At 53.8% G+C, this 20168-nt stretch overlaps 11 protein-coding genes across 11 annotated transcripts; 6 read left to right on the plus strand and 5 right to left on the minus strand.

The window, feature by feature from the left end:
• Positions 1-44: 44 nt before the first annotated feature.
• On the plus strand, positions 45-1746 carry CCOS01_01274 (L-asparaginase; the record flags this gene model as incomplete). Its single annotated transcript, XM_060449470.1, has 7 exons — positions 45-178; positions 254-548; positions 606-778; positions 904-1103; positions 1208-1256; positions 1319-1471; positions 1584-1746. The coding sequence occupies 7 exons, from the start codon at positions 45-47 to the stop codon at positions 1744-1746; spliced, it is 1167 nt and encodes a 388-aa protein (XP_060320908.1).
• A 619-nt stretch (positions 1747-2365) lies between these two features.
• CCOS01_01275 (iron permease FTR1 family protein) lies at positions 2366-3653 on the minus strand (the record flags this gene model as incomplete). Its single annotated transcript, XM_060449471.1, has 5 exons — positions 2366-2617; positions 2682-2768; positions 2829-2940; positions 3004-3574; positions 3629-3653. 5 exons carry the CDS (start codon positions 3651-3653, stop codon positions 2366-2368), a joined length of 1047 nt encoding a protein of 348 aa, XP_060320909.1.
• A 417-nt stretch (positions 3654-4070) lies between these two features.
• Positions 4071-4358, minus strand: CCOS01_01276 (uncharacterized protein; the record flags this gene model as incomplete). The annotated part of the gene is made up of 1 exon (XM_060449472.1): positions 4071-4358. One exon carries the CDS (start codon positions 4356-4358, stop codon positions 4071-4073), a length of 288 nt encoding a protein of 95 aa, XP_060320910.1.
• Positions 4359-5202: 844 nt separating this feature from the next.
• On the plus strand, positions 5203-7176 carry CCOS01_01277 (multicopper oxidase; the record flags this gene model as incomplete). The annotated part of the gene is made up of 4 exons (XM_060449473.1): positions 5203-5562; positions 5616-6331; positions 6385-7035; positions 7101-7176. The coding sequence occupies 4 exons, from the start codon at positions 5203-5205 to the stop codon at positions 7174-7176; spliced, it is 1803 nt and encodes a 600-aa protein (XP_060320911.1).
• A 508-nt stretch (positions 7177-7684) lies between these two features.
• CCOS01_01278 (uncharacterized protein) lies at positions 7685-8590 on the minus strand (the record flags this gene model as incomplete). Its single annotated transcript, XM_060449474.1, has 3 exons — positions 7685-7789; positions 7874-8367; positions 8437-8590. 3 exons carry the CDS (start codon positions 8588-8590, stop codon positions 7685-7687), a joined length of 753 nt encoding a protein of 250 aa, XP_060320912.1.
• Positions 8591-9401: 811 nt separating this feature from the next.
• CCOS01_01279 (uncharacterized protein) lies at positions 9402-9785 on the plus strand (the record flags this gene model as incomplete). The annotated part of the gene is made up of 1 exon (XM_060449475.1): positions 9402-9785. A coding segment is annotated over one exon (384 nt), but the record flags the coding sequence as incomplete, so codon positions are not given.
• Positions 9786-9940: 155 nt separating this feature from the next.
• On the minus strand, positions 9941-10237 carry CCOS01_01280 (uncharacterized protein; the record flags this gene model as incomplete). Its single annotated transcript, XM_060449476.1, has 1 exon — positions 9941-10237. A coding segment is annotated over one exon (297 nt), but the record flags the coding sequence as incomplete, so codon positions are not given.
• Positions 10238-11927: 1690 nt separating this feature from the next.
• CCOS01_01281 (uncharacterized protein) lies at positions 11928-13000 on the plus strand (the record flags this gene model as incomplete). Its single annotated transcript, XM_060449477.1, has 3 exons — positions 11928-12123; positions 12207-12278; positions 12429-13000. 3 exons carry the CDS (start codon positions 11928-11930, stop codon positions 12998-13000), a joined length of 840 nt encoding a protein of 279 aa, XP_060320915.1.
• A 327-nt stretch (positions 13001-13327) lies between these two features.
• CCOS01_01282 (uncharacterized protein) lies at positions 13328-15370 on the minus strand (the record flags this gene model as incomplete). Its single annotated transcript, XM_060449478.1, has 2 exons — positions 13328-15047; positions 15234-15370. 2 exons carry the CDS (start codon positions 15368-15370, stop codon positions 13328-13330), a joined length of 1857 nt encoding a protein of 618 aa, XP_060320916.1.
• Positions 15371-18025: 2655 nt separating this feature from the next.
• On the plus strand, positions 18026-18750 carry CCOS01_01283 (uncharacterized protein; the record flags this gene model as incomplete). The annotated part of the gene is made up of 4 exons (XM_060449479.1): positions 18026-18289; positions 18340-18388; positions 18448-18556; positions 18618-18750. The coding sequence occupies 4 exons, from the start codon at positions 18026-18028 to the stop codon at positions 18748-18750; spliced, it is 555 nt and encodes a 184-aa protein (XP_060320917.1).
• Positions 18751-19679: 929 nt separating this feature from the next.
• On the plus strand, positions 19680-20087 carry CCOS01_01284 (uncharacterized protein; the record flags this gene model as incomplete). Its single annotated transcript, XM_060449480.1, has 1 exon — positions 19680-20087. A coding segment is annotated over one exon (408 nt), but the record flags the coding sequence as incomplete, so codon positions are not given.
• Positions 20088-20168: the final 81 nt, after the last annotated feature.

Consider the following 20168-nt stretch of genomic DNA (forward strand, 5'->3'; position numbering starts at 1 on the left):
GTGACCCAGCCTAGTCCTCGTAACAGCAATTGCCCGTGACAGCAATGCTACCCAACTTCCTCGCCACGGCGCTGGCCTTGGCCACGGTAACGTCCGCCTCCCCAATCACCAGGTCTTCATCGACAAATGAATGGGATCTGGACTGGATATCAACAGATTCATCCCTCCCAAAAGTGATGTAAGTCTTTTCCCAACCCTCATAAGCACTCCCACAAGCACTCTTATGAGCACCCAGTTAACCAACCCAACACAGCATCTACAACGCAGGGGGCACAATCCTCTCCGCCTCAAACTATAGCCGCTTAGATAACATAGCCTACGGCGCCGGCGCCTCCCCAACGCCCTACGACCTCATCGAAAACGTCTCCGAGGCCCTCAAGGTCGCTCAGCTCGCCGTCGTGGAACTCAATGCCCCCGGCGGCAGCGCGGGGTTGAATTCGTCGCTGTATCTGAATATCAGCCAGCTTGCTAACGCACAGATCTGTGCCGAGGGGAGTGATGTAGCTGGTGCTATTATGTTTCATGGAACGAATACGTTGGAAGAGACGGTTTGTGATCCATGTCTGTGGGTTGTGGGGGATATTGGCTGATGAAGAGGATACTAGGCTTTCGGCGTGGATTTGACGTTTAATTGCTCCAAGCCGTTCGTCGCCACGGGATCCATGAGACCTGATACGTATGTCTCCCCTGACGGACACGCGAATTTCTACCAGGCTGTTGCGGCTGCTGCCTCGCCTTCTTCGCGTGATCGAGGGGGCCTAATCGCCTTCAACAACAGGTCAATTCTCTAAAAACGTGTCCATTACACTTAGCACACAGCCCCTGATCAGCCGGAAGAGGCATTTCATCAAGGAATAAGGCTGAAGGGAAATCAGTTTCGGCTAACAAAGACACCTGAAATAGAATCACCTCAATCTACTACTCCACCAAAGTCAACGCAAACACACCAGACACGTTCAAGGCCCTCGAGCAAGGGAATCTCGGAGCCTTTCTCGCGGGGCAGCCGTATTACTTCTTTGACCCGGCGTACCCGACAGAAGGGCCTTATTTTAATGTCACGGGTGTGACGGAGCTGCCTTCTGTGATTACTGTTTACGGTCATCGTGAGTTGTCTTTCAATCTTGAGTCTGCCCGATAACTTCCCACACACGAGGAGAGGGTTTGGTACATGGAGCAAGAAAAGAAAGTTGACAGTATAGTTTTGTAGAGGGATTTGATGCTTCGTTGATGCATGCTGCTGTCGCCAACGGCGCAAAGTAAGTCCATCCCTGAGCAGACATCGCTGAGACCGACTAGAAGCTGATGTCCACGCTATCAGGGGTTTGGTGATTCTCGGACCCGGCGCGGCAGCCGTGAGTCCCAGCGCCCGAGCCGCGGCCGCGGACCTGCTGGAGCAGCGGGGGATACCCACCGTCGCCGTCGCGCGACCCGTCACCGGCACCGGCGTTCCGAGTCCCTTTCCCGGGCCGCTGTACGTGAAGTCCCCTAAGTCTCACCATACTGAAGCCAATCATGCGGTTGCGCCTCCTCCAAGTTCTGAGAAAACTTGCTCTCGGATATCCGCTGACATAAGTTGCAATTAGGATCTACTCGACTTACCTCGGCGGCGAACAGGCGCGTATTATGCTTCAGCTCGCTGTCAATGCTGGGTATGACATTGATGCGATCCGGGGGTTGTTTGAGAGTCCTTTGAGGAGGACTGTCTATGATACGCCTGCGAATCAAAAATTCTATTACTCTAGATGAGGGAAAAGGGTGCTATGGCGAAAGAGAAGGTATGGTCGAGAGACTTACAAGACATGGTGATACAGTAATGATACATGGACGAACACATGAGAATTACGAGCTATTATACGACACTGCGTCCTGAATCTGGCACCTGATTGCCATTGAGCCGAGGACAGAAGGACAAAAGAAGAAAGAAGATGGGGGCAATCACAGCGCTATCATTACATTACTCTTCACAATCACCTGCCGTCTGTGAATATAGTGCCGGGGAAGGAGTTGTTCGTTGGAGAGCACGACGTATCAGGCCAGCTTGGGTCTGTTTGCTGGGCCGGCAGACGCATCTAATCCAAATGAAAGTAGTCTACAGAGAAATGTCAGGTCAGGGCCAAGTCATCAACACTTGCAGGTTTGGATACATAAGTAGTCGTATATACAATATATAGCAACGATAAATAACTATCATCTCCAGTTTTTCTTGGATCAAGGCGCTTTCGGAGCTTCACCACTTTGTACATAATCCAAAATACTAAGTCGCCTTTGGGAGTCACATCTCCTCTTTCGGTGCATCATTGGGAATTGCGAAACTCAGAAGTCTCGCAACTTTTGCCCGCCGAGGGGCCGAATCGAGTCGGAAAACTTACCGAGCGGGCCTGCTAAGAAGCGGCTCCTGGTCGTCGCCCTCGTGCTCGTCGGCGAGCTTCTTGGCCTTGCTGCCGGCGAACGGCCAGTACCCCTTCTCGTTGCAAATCATGGCGAAGAAGCCCGCGGCGACGGCGACCCAGTAGAGGTTGTAGGAGACGACGGAGCCGACGGTCGCCGAGTTCTGCCAGCCGAGGACGGCGTTGAAGATGCCCCAGAAGCCGCCTCCGTTGAGGTCGGGGTTGCAGCACTGCGTTTTGTGTCAGAATTTGGTATGTTGATAGTAACGATTGGCGAGGTCAGGGGGGGCTTACGTTGACGTGCCAGACGCTTCTGCGGACGTCGTAGGAGCCGGGGCCGGAGCCGAGTTCTGCTGCGTCACCTCCGACGATTTTGTTCCACTTTGGATTTCTGCGTTAGTATCACCTAGCAACTGTGATTAGGGACGGGAGGTTGCTTACCTCATTCTGCTCAAAGTGCCAGACGCCCTTGGAGAAGAGACCGGCGGCGATGAGGTACAGGAAGCAGGTGGAAACGATGAGGAAGATTTGGATCGGTGCCGTCTTGGAGCCCCTATTTTCCACAAAGTCAGTACGGATGCAGCACAACGTCAAGATTTACCGCGATGAAACTCACTTGTAGATGAAGTAGCCAACAAAGGCACCAAGCGCAAGACCGAGAATAGACGAAATGGCAATGGATGCAGCAGTCTCGCTCACACCCACGCCAGCAATGAAGAGCACGCCCTCGAAACCCTCACGCAAGACGGTAATGAATGGCAACAAGAACAGGGCGTACTTCTCGCCGAGGTACTTCAAGCGGTCGCGGAAGGGCCCCGAGTGGGACTCGCTCGCGTTCAGGGCCTTGCTCAGCTTCACGCGCCACTTATCCTGCAGCTTGGTGACGCGCAGGAGGACGGCGCCCATGGCGGTGATGATGAGGGAGGCGCCGAGGGAGAAGATGCCCTCCCAGATGCTCTCTGCGGCGGCGAACTGCTCCGCGCCGAGGGAGTGGATGCCGCTGATGATGGCCATGGCGATGACGACGCAGGTGACGAGGCCGGCGGCGGTGCCGAGCCAGACCTGTTTGACCATCTTTTGGTGGAGGACGGGGTCATCTTTGGTGGCGAGGGTGCGCTTGATGAAGGCGAGGAGGACGGAGACGATGATGGCGGTTTCGAGGGACTCGCGGAAGGTGATGAAGAAGACTATGTTTTGTAAGTTTGTGATGGTGAGGATAACAAAGATAGGGGGTTACGTACTGGGGAGTGAGAATAGGTCCTCCATCGTGAGTTTGTGGTTATGATGTGCTCGTTGAGTGTGTGAGCGAGGTTGGGATGAGTGGCGACTTGGTGTGGAATGAGATGAGAGATAATGTCCCAGTGAAAATGAGGCGCGGCTGCGCTTAAGATGCGGCTGTAGCGTTTAAGTGTGTAGAGCAGGATGAAAGTTCTTCAGTGAGATGGAAGACGGCGATAATGTTATAGCGTTGCTTCACGTCTCAAGGGCATTGCAGGATTGAGAGCCGCAATATTTGGTGATGGTGGTGGTGCTGAATATCGGGCGACGATGAGGTGGGAAGGGACGTGACCGAGAATGAATTTGAGGCAGGATTAAGCGGCTCTGCCGAGAAAGAAACAGTCGCGGCTGACACTGACAATACCCAGCAATGACACGCACACGGGACGGGCACGCGGGCGGGGCTTAGTCGAGGATCAACGAGACGGAGAGAGAGAGGAAGTGGTGGCTTCGGGGCGCCGAGGTGATGGTGTCGCGTGAGAGTGCGGATTCCGAGTTTTTTCTCTGCCACTTTGGCCCCCGCCGATTTTCACCGTCGTCTATCGCGCCAGCGATCTCGGCTGGCGTCGTAAAGCCGAGTCTTAGGTTTTCCAGGTTGGATCCTTCAGGTTCTTTTGGCACAAAGAGTGCGGTGATGTGAGTGGGGCAGGGGTCCTCGGGGGGTTTTGCCTGCTGACTGAGCCACCTGGCCATGGGAACGGGTGCGCTGGCGTCGGTGCTGGCGCATCTCTGACAGGCTTCACCCAGGGGGCACCACGCTGTAACACTGCTGTAGTGGTCGTGTTCGATCCTCAGGATCAGATAAACCCCCCCCAGAACGGAGTACCTCCCCTTCGATCCGCCCACCGGCGACACACTTCAGGCAGTCCCCCACCAAATAGCGGGTACTCTTCAGGGAAAGACCGGGCAGGCAACGGCGGCTTTTCCTTATCAGATCGCCAAGATTTCAATCCATTCGTTTTTGCAATTTTCAATCAGGCGACACGACCCTTTTCACGTGTGTCTCACTTTCATTTTCACTCTCACTCTCACTTCAGTCCTCACACTCACTCCCCCAACCACGCGGTCAAGTAATAACTCATCTTTCACTCCCCTCCTCACCTGCGAGTTTCCCCTCCTCGCTTCCACTTGCTCTTTTCTCCGAGCCCTCGCGTCTGGTGTATTCCGTACAGTTATACTGCGGAGTACAGCTGCCCACCCCTCCCTCGATCGCCGCCGCCCGCTGTCAAAAAGTCTCGGACGTCCAATGTTCCTCCGCGCTCGGCCCGGTTCGTAGAAGCTTTTTTTGTGGGATTTTTCCAACGAGTCTATGAATCACGACCACCTCTCGCGCATCTGGACGCCCGTGCGAGACTGCATATCAACCAAAGTGAAGCAACATAGACTCAGCTCGTGTTTAGTGTCTAGAGTCTAGTGTTGAGTTGAGACTTGTGAGGGCATTTTGAGCCGCGCCAAAAGGGCACCACAACCACCACCACTATCAAATAAGTACACTGAATAAGGTCGGACTACCACACCGGAAGCAACCCCGGCCACCATGGCCTTTTCATCCTCAACATCGGCCATCTTGGCCCGAGTCGCCGCCCTCACGCTTCTCATATCAACCGCCCTGGCAAAGACCATCGAGCTCGACTGGAACATTGGATGGGTTCTCTCCAACCCCGACGGCGCCTTTGATAAGCCAACCATTGGCGTAAACGGCCAGTGGCCTCTGCCTCTCATCGAGGCAACAAAGGGCGATAGGCTCGTTCTCACCGTCCACAACCACCTCGGCAACGCGAGCACCAGTCTTCACTTCCACGGCCTGTTCCAGAATGGCACCAACCACATGGACGGCGCCGTCGGTGTCACCCAGTGCGCCATCCCCCCTGGTTCCTCATTTACCTATGATTTCAAGGTAAGCTCTCCTTATAGACTCTTTACACAAGCCTATACCCATGCCATCTACAGTTTGATCAAGTCGGCATCTACTGGTACCACGCGCACAACGACGGAACCTACCCCGAAGGTCTCCGCGGTCCTCTCTTGATCCATGACCCCAAGGGTCCCTACGAGGGCAAGTATGACGAGGAGCTCGTCCTGACTCTCTCCGACTGGTACCACCAGTCCACCCGCACCCTCATCAAGGAGCTCATCAGCGTCGAGAACCCTACCGGCGCCGAGCCCGTCCCCAACGCCGCCCTCCTCAACGACACCCAGAACCTCCAGGTCAAGGTCCAGCCGGGTAAGACCTACCTGATCCGCATGGTCAACATTGGCGCTTTCGCCTCCCAGTACATCTGGTTCGAGGGCCACACCCTGCGCGTCGTCGAGGTCGACGGCGTCTGGACCGACGAGGCCGAGGCCGAGATGCTCTACATCGCCCCCGCCCAGCGCTATAGCGTGCTCCTGACCACCAAGAAGGACGCCTCGGAGAACTTTGCCATTGTGGGCTCCATGGACGAGGAGCTTTTTGACGTCATCCCCGACGGCCAGGACTCGAATGTCACCGGCTGGCTCGTTTACGACGACAAGAAGCCCCTGCCCGAGCCTGCCACCGTCGACGAGTTCGACCCCTTTGACGACTTTGAGCTGGTTCCCTATGACAAGCAGGAGATTTACGAAAAGGTCGATTACTCCTTCGAGCTCTCCGTCAAGATGGACAACCTCGCCGACGGCGCAAACTAGTAGGTTTACAACAATTCTATACTAAACAACAGTACAACTAACACCCCCTCAGCGCCTTCTTCAACGACAAAACCTACGTCCTCCCCAAGGTCCCCTCCCTCTACAGCGCCCTCACCGTCGGCGCCGACAACGCAGCGAACCCCCGCGTCTACGGCACAAACTCTATCGCCCATGTCCTCAAGCATAACGAAATCATCGAAATCGTCCTCAACAACGAAGACGACGGCAAGCACCCCTTTCACCTCCACGGCCACCAGTTCCAGGTCGTCCACCGCTCCGAGGAAGACGCCGGCGCATTCTCCAATGATAGCGATGTTAGCTTCCCCCGCTACCCGGTTCGCCGCGATACCCTCATCGTCGAGGGCAACGGTAACTTTGTCATTCGCTTCAAGGCGAACAACCCGGGCGTGTGGCTCTTCCACTGCCATATTGAGTGGCACATGGACCAAGGACTCATTGCGACCATTATCGAGGCACCTGATGTCCTTCAGGGGCTGGAGGTGCCTAAGGACCATCTTGAGGTGTGCCGCGCCGGTGGAGTGCCGACTAAGGGTAATGCGGCTGGTAACACCAAGGACGTGCTGGATCTCACGGGCGAGAACAGGCCTGTGGGACCTTTGCCTGAGGGGTTCACGCCCAAAGGCTACGTTGCCATGTTTTTCAGCTGCGTGGCTGCGTTTATGGGTCTGGCTGTTATTTCATGGTATGTCTTTTGCTTCTATGACGAGAACTCTCCCTTGGTTGGAATGTGTGCTAATGTGAGACTAGGTACGGTGTTTTGGAATCTGATAAGCAGTCGAACGTTGAGGATTCTGGTTCCGATGCGGGAAACCGAGATGAGTAAACGTCATCTGAGCGAACAAAATTATATACGCATGCATATAAATACCTGTCATACCTGAACAAACATATATGCACACCGCCATATATGGAGAAATGATTTTGAGTTTACATTTATCAATCTGATTATGCAAAGAGACATGTCTCATCGTGTGCCTTTGACTCAAGCTGGATTCAACGTATACTGGCCCCGTCTTGGCCATGTTCATCTGTCTTAAGCATGAATCGCTTCATGTTGACATTTGGTCTACGAGGAAGTCTCACTCAAATAACAGCCAAACGATTACCACTCAACACACCACATCAGCACACTATGTAATGGAGACTCATTAGGTTGTAGTATACTATCTCCAATCGTATAATAACAAGATCTTCGCTATCATACATCCATAAACATGACCATATCTCCGGTGAATATTAAAGTTTTGGGTTGGCATCCTTCGCCTATGTACATTTTCCTCTCAAAAAAGCTTTCTTTCCATCAAATCGTTCCCAAAGGATAACAAGTTCCCTTAGAAGGCAGCGAGGGCCAGGCCGACGGCGGCGAGACCCATGGCAGCGGCGTTCTTGCCGGCACCGGCGAAGACGGGGGTGCTGGGGGTGGCGGTTCCGGAAGGCTACAATGAAGAAAAAGAAACCACGTTAACAAACAAAGAACACCAAAACATTTACATCATAGACCAGGCCCAGGCGACACATACAATAACGACAGAGGTTCCGATGGAAGTGACGCGGGTGACGGTAGCCGCGGAGGTACCGGCAGCGGCGCCAGAGGTAGTCGCGGCGCCGGAAGCGGAAGCAGAAGCGGAGCCAGAGGCAGAGGCGGCGGTAGAGAGGGTGGTGGCGGGAGCGCCGGCGGCCGAGGTAGAGGCAGCAGGGGCCGAGGACTCGGCAGCAGCAGAGCTGGAAGACACAGCCGGAGGCGCGGCAGCGGTGGTGGTGGCGGGAGCGGGAGCGGCAGTGGTGGTGGCCGGGGCGGGGGCGGCGCTGGTAGCTGCGGCGGTGGTCTCGACGGCGCCTCCGGAGGGGCTGGGGGTCGGGGAGAGGCCGCACTTTGCGGCAGCGGAGGTGACGCCGGAGGAGTAGTACATCCAGATGGCGTAGGTGTTCGCGCAGCTCATGCAGCGGCCGTAGCGCTCGTTCCACTCCGAGTTGGTGCAGAAGCCGTCCTGGCGGCCGAGCGTGATGAGGAGACCTGGTGGTTGTCAGTATCCTGGGTCACGTACTTTACTTAGAAGGGAGAAGGAAATAAGTATAGACTTACCACAGTCCTCGTGGCACTGGTAGCGGGGAGTACCGGGCTCCTGGCGCTTCTCAACGGCGGGAACGGAGTCGGGGTACTCGAAGCGAGGGTGGACCTGGGCGACGGCCATGGAGGCGACGGTGGCCAGGACGGTGCAGGTAACGAATGAACGCATCTTGAAGGTTGGTATTAGGGGTGAGTTTGGTAAGTTGTTGGACTCGAAGATGCTTTGTGGGAGGAAGACTGGATGGGGAGGAGAATTGTCTTAATGGCAGTCAAGTTGTGGATTTGGGGAAGCGAGCGTGAGGAGGGAAGAAGGGGGTGGGAACGAGCTGAAAGAAGGTTGGCGAAAGAGGTTATTATAGATTATGATGGCTTTGTTGTTTGTCCACATGAGGTACGAAGTAATAGGGGAAAGTCAGGCACGGGAAATCAGGTACAGGATCAGGTACAGGAGTGCCGGCGAGCATGCAGGCATCAGATTCAGTCTAGGCTTTCCCGGCCTGTGAATGTGGAAACCCCAGGGAATGGATACTCATGTCGGCCTCTTCCGTGGCCCAGCTTGGCCGATGAGAGTCTCCATCAGCTGGAAGACCTAGGCCAGGGTAGAGCGATGGTCCACGGGCGTGTAAGGGGGGTTAATACGACGGGATCTGAACAGGATATGGCAAGGCATGTCAAAGCAAGGCAAGGCAAGGCAATGACATAAGGTAGTCCAAAGTCAACGGTCCGCGGAGCAGGGTAGCGCGCGCGGGACTTGAAAGAGCGTGGGACTATTCGTATAGACTTCATGGATGATGGGATAGCTAGCAGAGCCCAGTGGGCGAAGAGCAAGTATCCGATCGTGGAAGCTCGGATTTGCCCCGGATCGCCGAAGTAAACCCAACGCGCTCATAGTGTAATTTGCGGGATGCCGAATAGAAAAAAAGCTCGTACCAAAGGTAAAAGACAAGGCAAAAGATCCTTGTCATGCGTGGTCGTTGGCATGGCATGGGCAACTGCAGCTCAAGTGGAGGTCGAGAGGAGGAGGCAATGACTGGGTGAGAGAGGAGGCTAGGAGGAGAGTACCCCGCCGAACCAACGCAACTCTAAGTGTACATACATGGTACGGATGCGACCCTTGGGTCTTGGCCCCTTTGACAAAGAGGTTATCGAGAAGGAGGGGTGGAGGCTCGGAGACTGGGGATATGGGACATGGGAGTCAGAAGGAATCTAGAGCCCCGAAGTATGTGCGAAGAGCAGAGAAGAGGATCTTGGCGGGGAGAGATGGAGGAGAGAATGGACTGAAGCGGATGGCGTCGGCCATTGCCCGGCTGCTCTATTACTCTCACCGTTTGGTAGAGCGGGTAATTCCAGAGAAGAAAGACTGACTGATGGCGATGATAACTTGCTCGCTCATCAGTAATGTCTTCTCGTTAGTCCGAGAGCGAGTCCCTCCCGGAAGTCGGAAATACCAGCAATGGGTGACCTGATGGCTGATGCCAAGGGCTGAAAACATGCGGTTTGGCCGAGAGAGGAGCGAACGTCACGAATCGGCCTTCCCAAAACGGGCTGTCTGATCCGTGGCAACCGTTTTATTTATTAGTCTTCTAGTGCCTTTCCGACGTCCGTATGTGCGGCGGCGCGCCTGTGCCTCACCGATATCGTCGACGGGCTCGTCTATTGTGGTCTTGGGAGTCAGGGACCAGTCACCTTGAGCAGTGTACGTGATTGGGGGATCGGGGAGGTGTGGAGTTGGGAGAAATGGCTGGGCGGCCCTGTGGGATATGACTGTCCGTGGCGTGAGGAGGCGTTTATTCCTTGCGCGAGCTGCGTGAGTGGTGGGATGAATCGCGATCCTTGTTGGGGCCTCTCGTTCTCTTTCTGCGGGCGAGGTCGGACAGAGTCGACGTTCTGCGAGGATTCATCCATGTCCATCCATGCTGCGTCCGGGCTAATTAGGGTTAACAACCGACGGGCGGCCTTTTGAAGCGGAGAACGGAGGAGGACCCAGACCCAGACCAGACCAGGTGTGGGCAGAAGAGGAGGAGGAGACTGGAGGAGACGGAGAGTAGGTTGTGGGTTCAAGGTGAGGCAAGGTAAAAAGTACCTAGCGCTGCGGATCTTGAGGATGCATCTAATCTTATCAATCACATCAGTTAAACGACAGCCCATCCAGCCATCAGCCAACAATCTTTGCCAACCATTGTCGACTATGTGCCACCCAGACAATGGCAGACATCCACGTCCGGTGAACCATTCCCTGTTTGGATATATTGCTCCATGCTGCCAAGAGGCACAAGCGGGCCGGATGGCTTCATTTGATTGGACAAAGTGATCTGATAAACTACTTATGGTTCTTGGTGAAGGGGAAAAAAGAGTTTTCGAAACTTTGATTGTGTGTGTCCTTACTTACTGTATCCATGTTGAGAGGTACATGTGGCATACACGATAAATGAACTTCAAGCATGTTTATCCCTCGTTCCCCTCTATCTCACCACCCTAGAGTTGCAACCATTCCTACGCTACTCTGCAACCTGGTTGTTCGCCAAGGGAACTTGTCGCGATGGTATCTACAGTAATTGCCTGGGCACTTGATCCCCTCACAAAGTGACAAAGAACGTATCCGGCCCCTTCGGCGGCCGAGCGAGAGAGAGAAAATCGATAGAGGCGGGGCGGGGGTTTGATTTCTGTCTGCTTCGTATTCACGTTCCCAGATTTTTGCCGCCCGGCGGTCTTCCCTGTCCGTCCACATTCTTGGCCATCAATCCATCTAGATACCAGACCTTATTGCTCATACTCCTCCCCAAAAGTTCCGCTGTTTATGTTATCAATCTACGGGATGCTGGCAGAATCTATGAAAGACTTGAGTGGTACTTCCCAAGACCTTTTTCCATGCAAAAGAATTCCGTGGTCGCCACCACCCTTCATCCATGCGGCCGTGGCCTCCTCCCACCACCCCATCCAACGGGATCCAGCCAAGTCTTGCCATGTCCTGGGCGCGGGTTGTCTGGGCACTATTGGCGAAAGCCTGAACTGAACTCGTGCCTGACTTCCTTTTTTCCCTCACTACCTTCTGGGCGGGATCCTCCCTCTCTGGGCGGATATCCCGCCCTTCGTGACTTCTGTGAACCCATCTTCTTTCCGTTGACATGTGTGAGCGGAGGTGGTTGGTGTAAGGTTAACCCAAAGAGGGGAAAAGAGGACCATGTGAGATAGATCCATCATCCAGGTTACATGCAATATGCAACCAGTCGGCTTGCAAAGGCGAAGAGAAGAAAATCTCAGGTTGACCTGCAGTAGTATAACTTGACCGTTGTTGCCATCCGGTTCGTTCCCAAGGATCTTATGCTAGTTAAGCCGCCCCCTTAATTCTTAATTCTTCCCACCACCCCCTCCACAGTCGTCGTACGCATCTCTTTCGTAACGCACTCTGTTGGTCCAAGGCATCGCGTGTTTTGCCGCATACCCGTCTCTTGTCTTGTTATCGAAAAAGCTTCTTTTTGATTCAAGCCCACATCACGGCAGCAACAATGCACGCCTCCCTCAAGACGTTCCTGGCCCTGGGCCTCGCCTCGGTTGCCTGTGCCCAGCACACCAAGCAGGATGATGAGATGGGTCCCGCTGCCTTCATGTGGCCGGCTGACAGAGTCTGGAGCGGAGACATGGACAACCAGGCTCCATGTGGTTCAAAGTCTGGTGCTGCCAACAGAACCAATTTCCCCTTGGGTGAGTCAAAAGTCTCGGAACGAAAGTTCTTGATGAAGACAAAAAGATGCGTGAGCCTTTGACTGACGAGTATCGATGAACAGTTGGTGGAAAGGTCGCTCTCGTTGCCCAGGATGACTACTACAACAGCAAGATCTCCATCTCTTACAAGAATGGTATGTTGACGAAACTCTCGCCATTTTATTCTGTTTGAGTGTATGAACTCGACAAAAAAGCACTTCAGTCTACTTGACCTCCCCTTGACTCTCACGAAACCTTGTCAACCCCCTATTGCCCATCACAACATGACTAACAAACCCCTCAAGAACCAACCTCCAACAGCGACTTCACCACCATCATCGAGGAACAGTCCGTCTCGGACCTGAACCCAGGCCACACCTGCGTCGACGTCCCTAACCCGCCCTCCTCCGTCGCAGCAGGCTCCAACGCAACTCTCCAAATCATCTACCGCGCCGACTGGGACGCTCCCCACAACCAGACCTTCTACGCCTGCGCCGACATTACCTACGTCGAGGCCGCCAACTTCAACACTCGCATCCCCTGCTTCAACGCCACTGAGCCTGGCGAAGACGACATCGCCGCCACCGCGTCCCCCTCCGCCTCGTCTACCAACGCTGCCTCCAACTCTGGCTCTAGCTCTGGTAGCAGCGGAAGCAAGAAGCTTTCTGGTGGTGCGATTGCCGGTATCGTCATTGGTGCCGTCGCTGGTGTTGGTCTGCTGATTGGTGCCGCGCTCTTCTTCTATCGCAAGAGCCAGCAGAAGAAGCGTAACTCGAGACTTGCCCGTATGGAGGAGAACGCGAAGCGCTCTGAGCACTACAACGCTGGCAAGGACTCGACTTCGCAGAACAGCATTAAGTTGAACAACCTTCCCTGAAAGTAGGAAAGATGGTAGCCTCGGGATTGTCTGACGATCTCTGAACCGTCATGTTGGGCAAGTTTCATGTTGTTGGTTCGAAAAGGGGGAAGGGCTGGGATTTTGAATGAGAAATGAAGACGTCTGTGATGGGCTGAGTGAGGCTGGGCTGGAAGAATTATGTGTTATGCGCGATGAGATGATATCCAGTTCTTAGTTTAGCAATGATTTGTTTCTTCTACTTTCTCTTACTTGAAGGCCTCTGCCATCGTCAAAAGGTAACAGTATCAAGTGAAGAAGTACAGTTCCAACTGTGTTCTTAACACCCGGGACGACATACTTCCTCGCTCAAGTCAGGTACTCGAGACAATTCGCCCCAGACGAAACCCCCGACGACGTAAAATACCACCCCCAAGCCCTCTCGAGCGCAATTACAGGAATCTTCTTCTCTCTGCACCCAAAAACATACAACAACGACTCCGCCATACCAACGCCCCCCACAAGCTCCTGCAACACGCCCGTCACCCCGTCCATAATCTCCGGGTCCGCCCGCGACTTGTACACTATAAACGCCATCGGCCGGATGAGGTCGTTCTCGAGCACCAGCGTCTCCAGTCCGTTGAGCTTCTCCTTCCGCGTCAACTGCAGCGCGTGGCCGATCATGTCGCGGTACAGCGGCGTCACGGCGGGGAGGACGTTGGCGTCGAGCCTGTGACGCTTGTAGATGGCAGCCAGGTTCTCGACGTAGAGGGACTCGAGGGTCATGGCCTGGAACCAGCGGTGCGGGTTGCGGTCGCGTTGCTGGCGTGAGGTTTGCAAGAGGGGGAAGAAGCTGGCGTGCCAGGTTTGGAGGAGGTTAGCCGACTCCTTCCAGATGGCGGCGTCGTTGGAGGGGTCGTCGGAGGGCTTGTTGGGGGATTTGGATTTGAGACCGTGGAGAGAGTGCATCATGGCGTGCTGCGTTAGATGCCACCATCGCGATGCTTCGGTGATGTTGGTGAGGCTCGACGGCATGTCTTCCATCCTGTATCTGTGTCTGCACCCGTGCGGGAAGTTGCGCGCCTGCGCCGTGACGCGGATCCCTTCTGGCCCGAACCCTTGTGCCCACGGATGCGTATCGAGTCTTTGCAAGGTATCAAACAGCGCAGACTCGAGCTCAGAAAGCCGAACCTCTTCAAACGGCACGCCATCCTCCTCCAACCGAAGACTGATAAACTGATCCATCATAGCCACGGCATGGTTATGATGCTTCGACGCAGCTTCCGGGTTCCCCGCCATCATCTCAAACGTGGTGAACAGCATCGACGTCAGCACCATATACGGCAGCGTATACGTCGTCGCCTTCACGCTGAAGACGGCTTTGACAGCGTGGCCGTAGTGTTCCAGCGCGGCGCGGTACTCTGCGCTGACGAGCTTGTCGCCGACGACTGGGTGAAAGGCTTTCCCAAGGGCCCCGATGCCGGAGCAGATTTCCCGGATGGCGATCTCGTGGTTGGCGTACTGCGGCGTCATCTCCGCCACGTGGTTCTTGAGCACGGTGGCGCCCTGCTCAAGGTTCACGATGAAGGACTGGAACGAGTCCCACTGCCGCTGGTTCTGGAAGAGGGCCGTCTCGTAGCCCGGGGTGATGAGGACGCGGTGGTCGGGGGTCCGGCGCTGTGCGGTAAGGGTGATATGCCCGCCATCGCCACAGCTGCCGCCGCCGGCTGGACGGGAAGTGATATGGACTTGACTATGTCTCTGTGTCGTGAGACGCAGTCCTGAGTCGAGGTAGCCCTCGCAGATACGGTTTGATTTGACGCATTTCATGCAGTGTGGTCTGGCCAAGTCACACTTGATGTGGCGTCTCCTACATGTGCGACACCACGTGAGACCCGTATTCTCCTCATCAAGGGTGGGAACCGTTACGAGGAACGAGGACGGGGGCGAATCAAAGACGAGCATAAGAGAGTTGACATAAACGTACCTGCATTCTTTACACCCATTCCGGGTCTTGGGCGCGCTCGCACGGCTCTGCTTGGGTCGGTTCGAAAGCGAGAAGACGTGAAGCTGGCCGTTTGATGGAGTTCTAAGACCCGAAGTGATTAGTTGTTGGTCCATAAATGAACGGGAGATGCTCCCGTTTCCCTGCTATGAAGCCACGTGCTCTTCCTTGGTCGATCTGCTTCAGACGCTCGTACCAACGACGTCGGCTTCAATGAACCCTGGACACCTCTCATCCAACAGACCAGTCTCTCACGTGCTAGGTACTTACGCCTTTGTTTCGCCCTTATCGGTACTTTGAGACGAAGCTCTCGACATCGGGCGCGATTCTAATTGAAGTTGAGAACGCGCGCCCTGGAAGCTGCGAACCACGAATGTAGGCTCGAGTGACCTGGTTTTGGTACCCATGATATCGGTAAGTACTGTAGCTCAACGCGGTGGCAACAATGTCGAAAGGTAAGATAGGACATGGACATCAACATCAGCAGAACCAAGCAGGAGTTATGAAAGCCGGAAGTCTCAAGACGGTATGGATTTTTGAGAATATCTTAAAGATGACGTTTCCCCTGACTACCTAGGTGAGATAACGAGCTTCTTTCATGAAGTTGATGCGGAGGATCCCGAGGATCTAAGGGAAGCATGGATCATAATCCTTTGATGCAACAAGCCAATCAGAGGATTCTGTTGCTCTGAGAGGCGATCCCGACAGCCAATCAGATGAGCTGTAGTACGTGTTTCCTAATTGGGACTCGGCCGGAATCCTTTAAAGTTCACGATGACTTTGGACAGACTAAGCTGGGTGAATGAAACTCCTGCTCAGCACTTTTCACTGGCAGTCCTCGTCTTTATCCTTCTCTTCCTAAGCTGCATATGTCCTTTACCGAGTCTCAAGAAGTTAGATCGCCGCGATGGCTGTTCTTTAGAAGAAACTCAACCTCCAACTCTATCAACTCTCACGAACTAGCGGGCCACTAAAAACTGACAGCTTCCCTTACCACGACCCCAGCAGCAACGCCACAAAGCCTTATAGGTGAATTATCGAAACAATGGGAACTGATATTTACACCGTTAAAAGAACTGTGGGTATGCGCTGGGCCTCTCATTTGATGTAGAATATGTTGACATGTTTGTGACATGGTCGCATGTGCGGTTCTTGGTGGTCAAGAGATGGCTAAAGGCAGCCAAGCCTCTGCCTATGAGTTAGAGAAACCTCAAGACTCGCATATTATTGAGATAAAAATGGGCTTTCGATAGAATGGAAATGGGAATTGTGTTGCTGGAACTAAATGGTGAAGTGTATGAAAGGGGGAGAAGCACCTGGGGAAGGCCAGCTAAAAATTGAAATGGGCTGGTGGTCTCAGCTACAGCCCGGCGGGCACATGGACCACTCCGTACATCAAGTACCGAGCTCGAATTTTTTGGCTCCAAGGAGCTCGAGATACGATAGTAGCCTTTGGAGACTCTGATTTGGTGGGTCAGATTGGAGTAAATCCAACCTTATGCCGTTCCCCTTGCGCGAGTATTCGAACAATTGTAGCCGGTTGGGCATCTGCCTACACAATGCGGCAGTTGATTGGCGTATGATTGAAGATGAGAGCCAACGGAGCAAAGTCCGAAAGGCAACAAGCAACAGATGGTATACGGAGACTTTGGTCTACACATTCAATGCGCAGCGATCCAGTAGCTCAAACCATCAGGGTCTTTGATTGATGAGCGACCGGGATGTCAACGACCAAAGATCATTCCGATCACTGTCAAGTACGGATGCAAACGTGGGAAAGACAACTACAAGTCCAATCCTCCGAGTGGTCAGTGTCTGCTAATGATAGACTATGGTCCCGCAACCCCCGAGTTACCAAGAAATGCTTGAACGGCGGTTGAACCGTTGTCGGGGACGTGTTTGGGCAACTTTCCCGCCGCGTCAAGGCCGGCAAACGAAGAACAGTGCCGGCGGGCGGGCGGGCACCCTCCGGGCGCAAAAGTTCATTGAATACGAAAGTCTATCGGAGCGGTAGATCCATGCCGCATCGAAAGCGACTGCCCAGATTGGCAGTTGGACTGCGGTCCAAAGTCAAGGGAACATATCCTTGGAATGTCTCTCTGGTTGATACTCTTCCTGTTAGGTTAGTGCAGTACGATCCACGATCACCAGCCTAGGAGACTTTTGTTAGTGTCCATCGAGATCCACGGACGCTACTTCCTTCCTCTCCCCGCGATTTGAGGCATTCTTTTCCTTTCTAGTGCGTCCGTACGGATAGGTGTGATGGAAGAAAATGGGGCCAAACGACCAAAGCCAAGACTGGGACTTGTCTGCGGAACTGTGAACATCCTCGCAGTCAGGCCCCTTTCTAGGTTCACGTTGCGGGAGAATCCTTATTAAACCGTCCGATCTTCGAGTCAGTTGACTTAGTTCAGACGAAAACCTAATTCAAATAAACAAACCTCAGAGCCAGCACATATACACCACTCTACTGTGTAAGATGAACGGATTAAAGAAGCCCACTGAGTCGTCGAACAGGTCCGCCTCAGACTGTTCATCCCCTTTGCGACCTCGAAATTTCCACTGTTTTCATGTGGTAACTCCAAACCTTGTCATGGATGTCGGCAGTTGGCGACGCTGATGAGCCCCATCTCGATATTAACTCTCCGAAGTCTAAATCGTCAACGGACGCAGTAATGGTCCTGACGGAACACTCGGGCCAACAAAAACTCGCCCTTTTTTCCCACTCGAATGCCTCCGGCGGCCGTTTGTGCCACGAGAATAGATGATCAGTAGACCCACAAAGCAATATCACCGAATCCGAGTGCATCGGCGCTCGCGGGGCAGGCTGGGATGAGGTTGTATGCGGTTATTATGATCGAAACTTTGTCTTTTGGGTACTGCGGGACATCCGGTTCTACAGTATGTCAAGATAAATAAAGCCGGCTCACTTCACTTTGGCCTCCTGGTGTGCTCGGCGTTGAAGTTTCCCGCAGCCAACGCAAGTCGTCCAACGAGTCCATTCCTTACAACAACAAACTTACACACGTTCGCTTCCAACAACAAACAAAACTCCATCCAAGATGAAGAGCTTCACCACCCTCGTTCTCGCGGCCACCGCCGTCTCCGCCGCCGCCGTCAGCAAGCCCCTTGTGCAGCGCAACACCGGCTCCGACCTCAACATCAAGATCGGCAACGACATTGTCAACTCTGCCGCCTACGAGAAGTTCCTCAACACCGAGGTCCTGGCCCCCAAGCAGCTCCAGACCCGCCAGGACGGCGAGCCCGACCCCAACCGCAACGAGACGAACCCCGAGACCATCTTTGTGCTTCAGTGCACCGATGCTGTAAGTTTTGAGAGATTTGACTGGTTATGAAGCAGTACTGACATCAATAGGGTTTCCGTGGTGACTGCCTCGTCTTCGGCGCCAGCCCCGGCGACTGTGGTAAGTAACCGTAATCTGCAATCGTAATGAGATGAATAAGTGCTGACTCGTATGTGAAGTCTCCTACTTCAACTTCCAGGCCGCCAACTCCACCGCGATCAGCGACCGCTTCAACGACCAGGTCTCTTCCCTCTCCACCAACACTGGTGGCAAGTGCCAGTTCTACAAGTAAGTAGTCTTTAAATAAGTCTCAACTTGTCCAACAAGACATACTAACAATTCACCAAAGGTACAAGGGCTGCAACAACAAGGGCGATGACCGTGGCCTGACCTCTTCTTACAACTACAACCTGGCCGTCGCTCTCCCCGACGACCCTCGCACCGTCGAGTACGAGAACCAGATCACCTCCTGGAGATGCTAAGCTGGCCAAAGTGCCGGCTGAATTTTGAATCAGCCATTTATATATACCACAATTAGCAATTGAATTATAGTTGTATTTGCTTTGCTCCAGGGCTACTGGGCGATCTTCTGAACTGCCCTTCAAAGCGTCGCACCAGTACTGCACAGCCCAATCTAAACTTGCCAACCAATGCGTCTGTATTCGTGCATTATTACATTTAAGATGGCACCACGATTCGTCTAATGAGGCTCACAAACACAGCCTGACCTTGCCGACGTAGAGGAGGTGGTTTTCTGAGGCGATCTGCACGCACTGCCCCTTGGCTCCGAATTGCCAGATGCGGCAGGTTGGGTTTCGGACGACAGCGCTGATTGGATCTTTGCTGTTGCATTCGCCCTCATGGGAGCAGTACCACGTTCAGCCGACATGCAGCTATACCGGCTGGAAGCAAACGCACGCTCGGCTACACGAATTAATTCCAGTTCTTCTTTCCTATAGGCTGCCTCTGTTCAGCTCGGCTCGTAGCTCAAGTCAATCAAGGCTGCATTGTATACTCCCGCAGTCACGAAGCCGGATAAGTATGGTTGACAAGAGCAGCTAAAGCACCTAATTTCACCTGGTGTATATTGGGGTTGAGCATCTTCGTGAACACCAATGCGTCGCTGGAATGACTTTCAACTATAAGAGAGACGATGCATTGCATCATTAACCAATCTGTCGCCATGGTCTTCTCGGAAACTGGAAGTCTCTCGCACAGCCTGCTATAAACTCCAAATCCCAAAGAGTCGGCATCTTTTCCAAAATCTTGTGCTGAATACCTAGAAGCGAAAGATGCATTCGCTTCGTCTCTTTAGCATGATCCTTTGCTGGACAGCTTGGTCAGACCCCACATGCATGGTAGATCGAGGGCTCTGCTGACTGATTAATGCAGGGAAGCATCCGGTCAAGTCATCACGCTGACTCCATCGACGATAGATCGAGCCAGGACCGTCACCGTTACGAGGACAGAGACTAGGGAAACCACGACTACCGCCACTACGACGGCGACTGCTGTCGTGACAAGCCCGACGACAACGACGCTGCGAGAAGTCTCAACCACCACCGCACTCGTCACTCAGACCATCACGAGAACGACCACGGCTCCCTGCTCAGCTCTCAACTGTCCAAAGGTCACCTCTACCGGTACCATCTGCAAAAGCTGCTTCGTCGCGCAGTGTACTACCACTTCGTCTATCACGAAGTCTTGCGGCTGCCCTGTTCTCTCAACTGCGTTCGTCGACCTTGAGTGTGAAGAGGCTGATGTCTGTAACAAGATTGGGTGCAGGACTGTGTATGCAGTTGCAACTCCTGTGTGCTAGAGTCTCGTTCTCTTTTCAAAATCATGAATTGTGGCGTAGTGGATGGTGTGAGGAGTCGCTACAATGAGGTGAACTTCGGGG

The sequence above is a fragment of the Colletotrichum costaricense genome (assembly GCF_030867565.1).
Source record: "Colletotrichum costaricense strain IMI 309622 chromosome Unknown Scaffold_1.1, whole genome shotgun sequence".
NCBI lineage: Eukaryota > Fungi > Ascomycota > Sordariomycetes > Glomerellales > Glomerellaceae > Colletotrichum > Colletotrichum costaricense.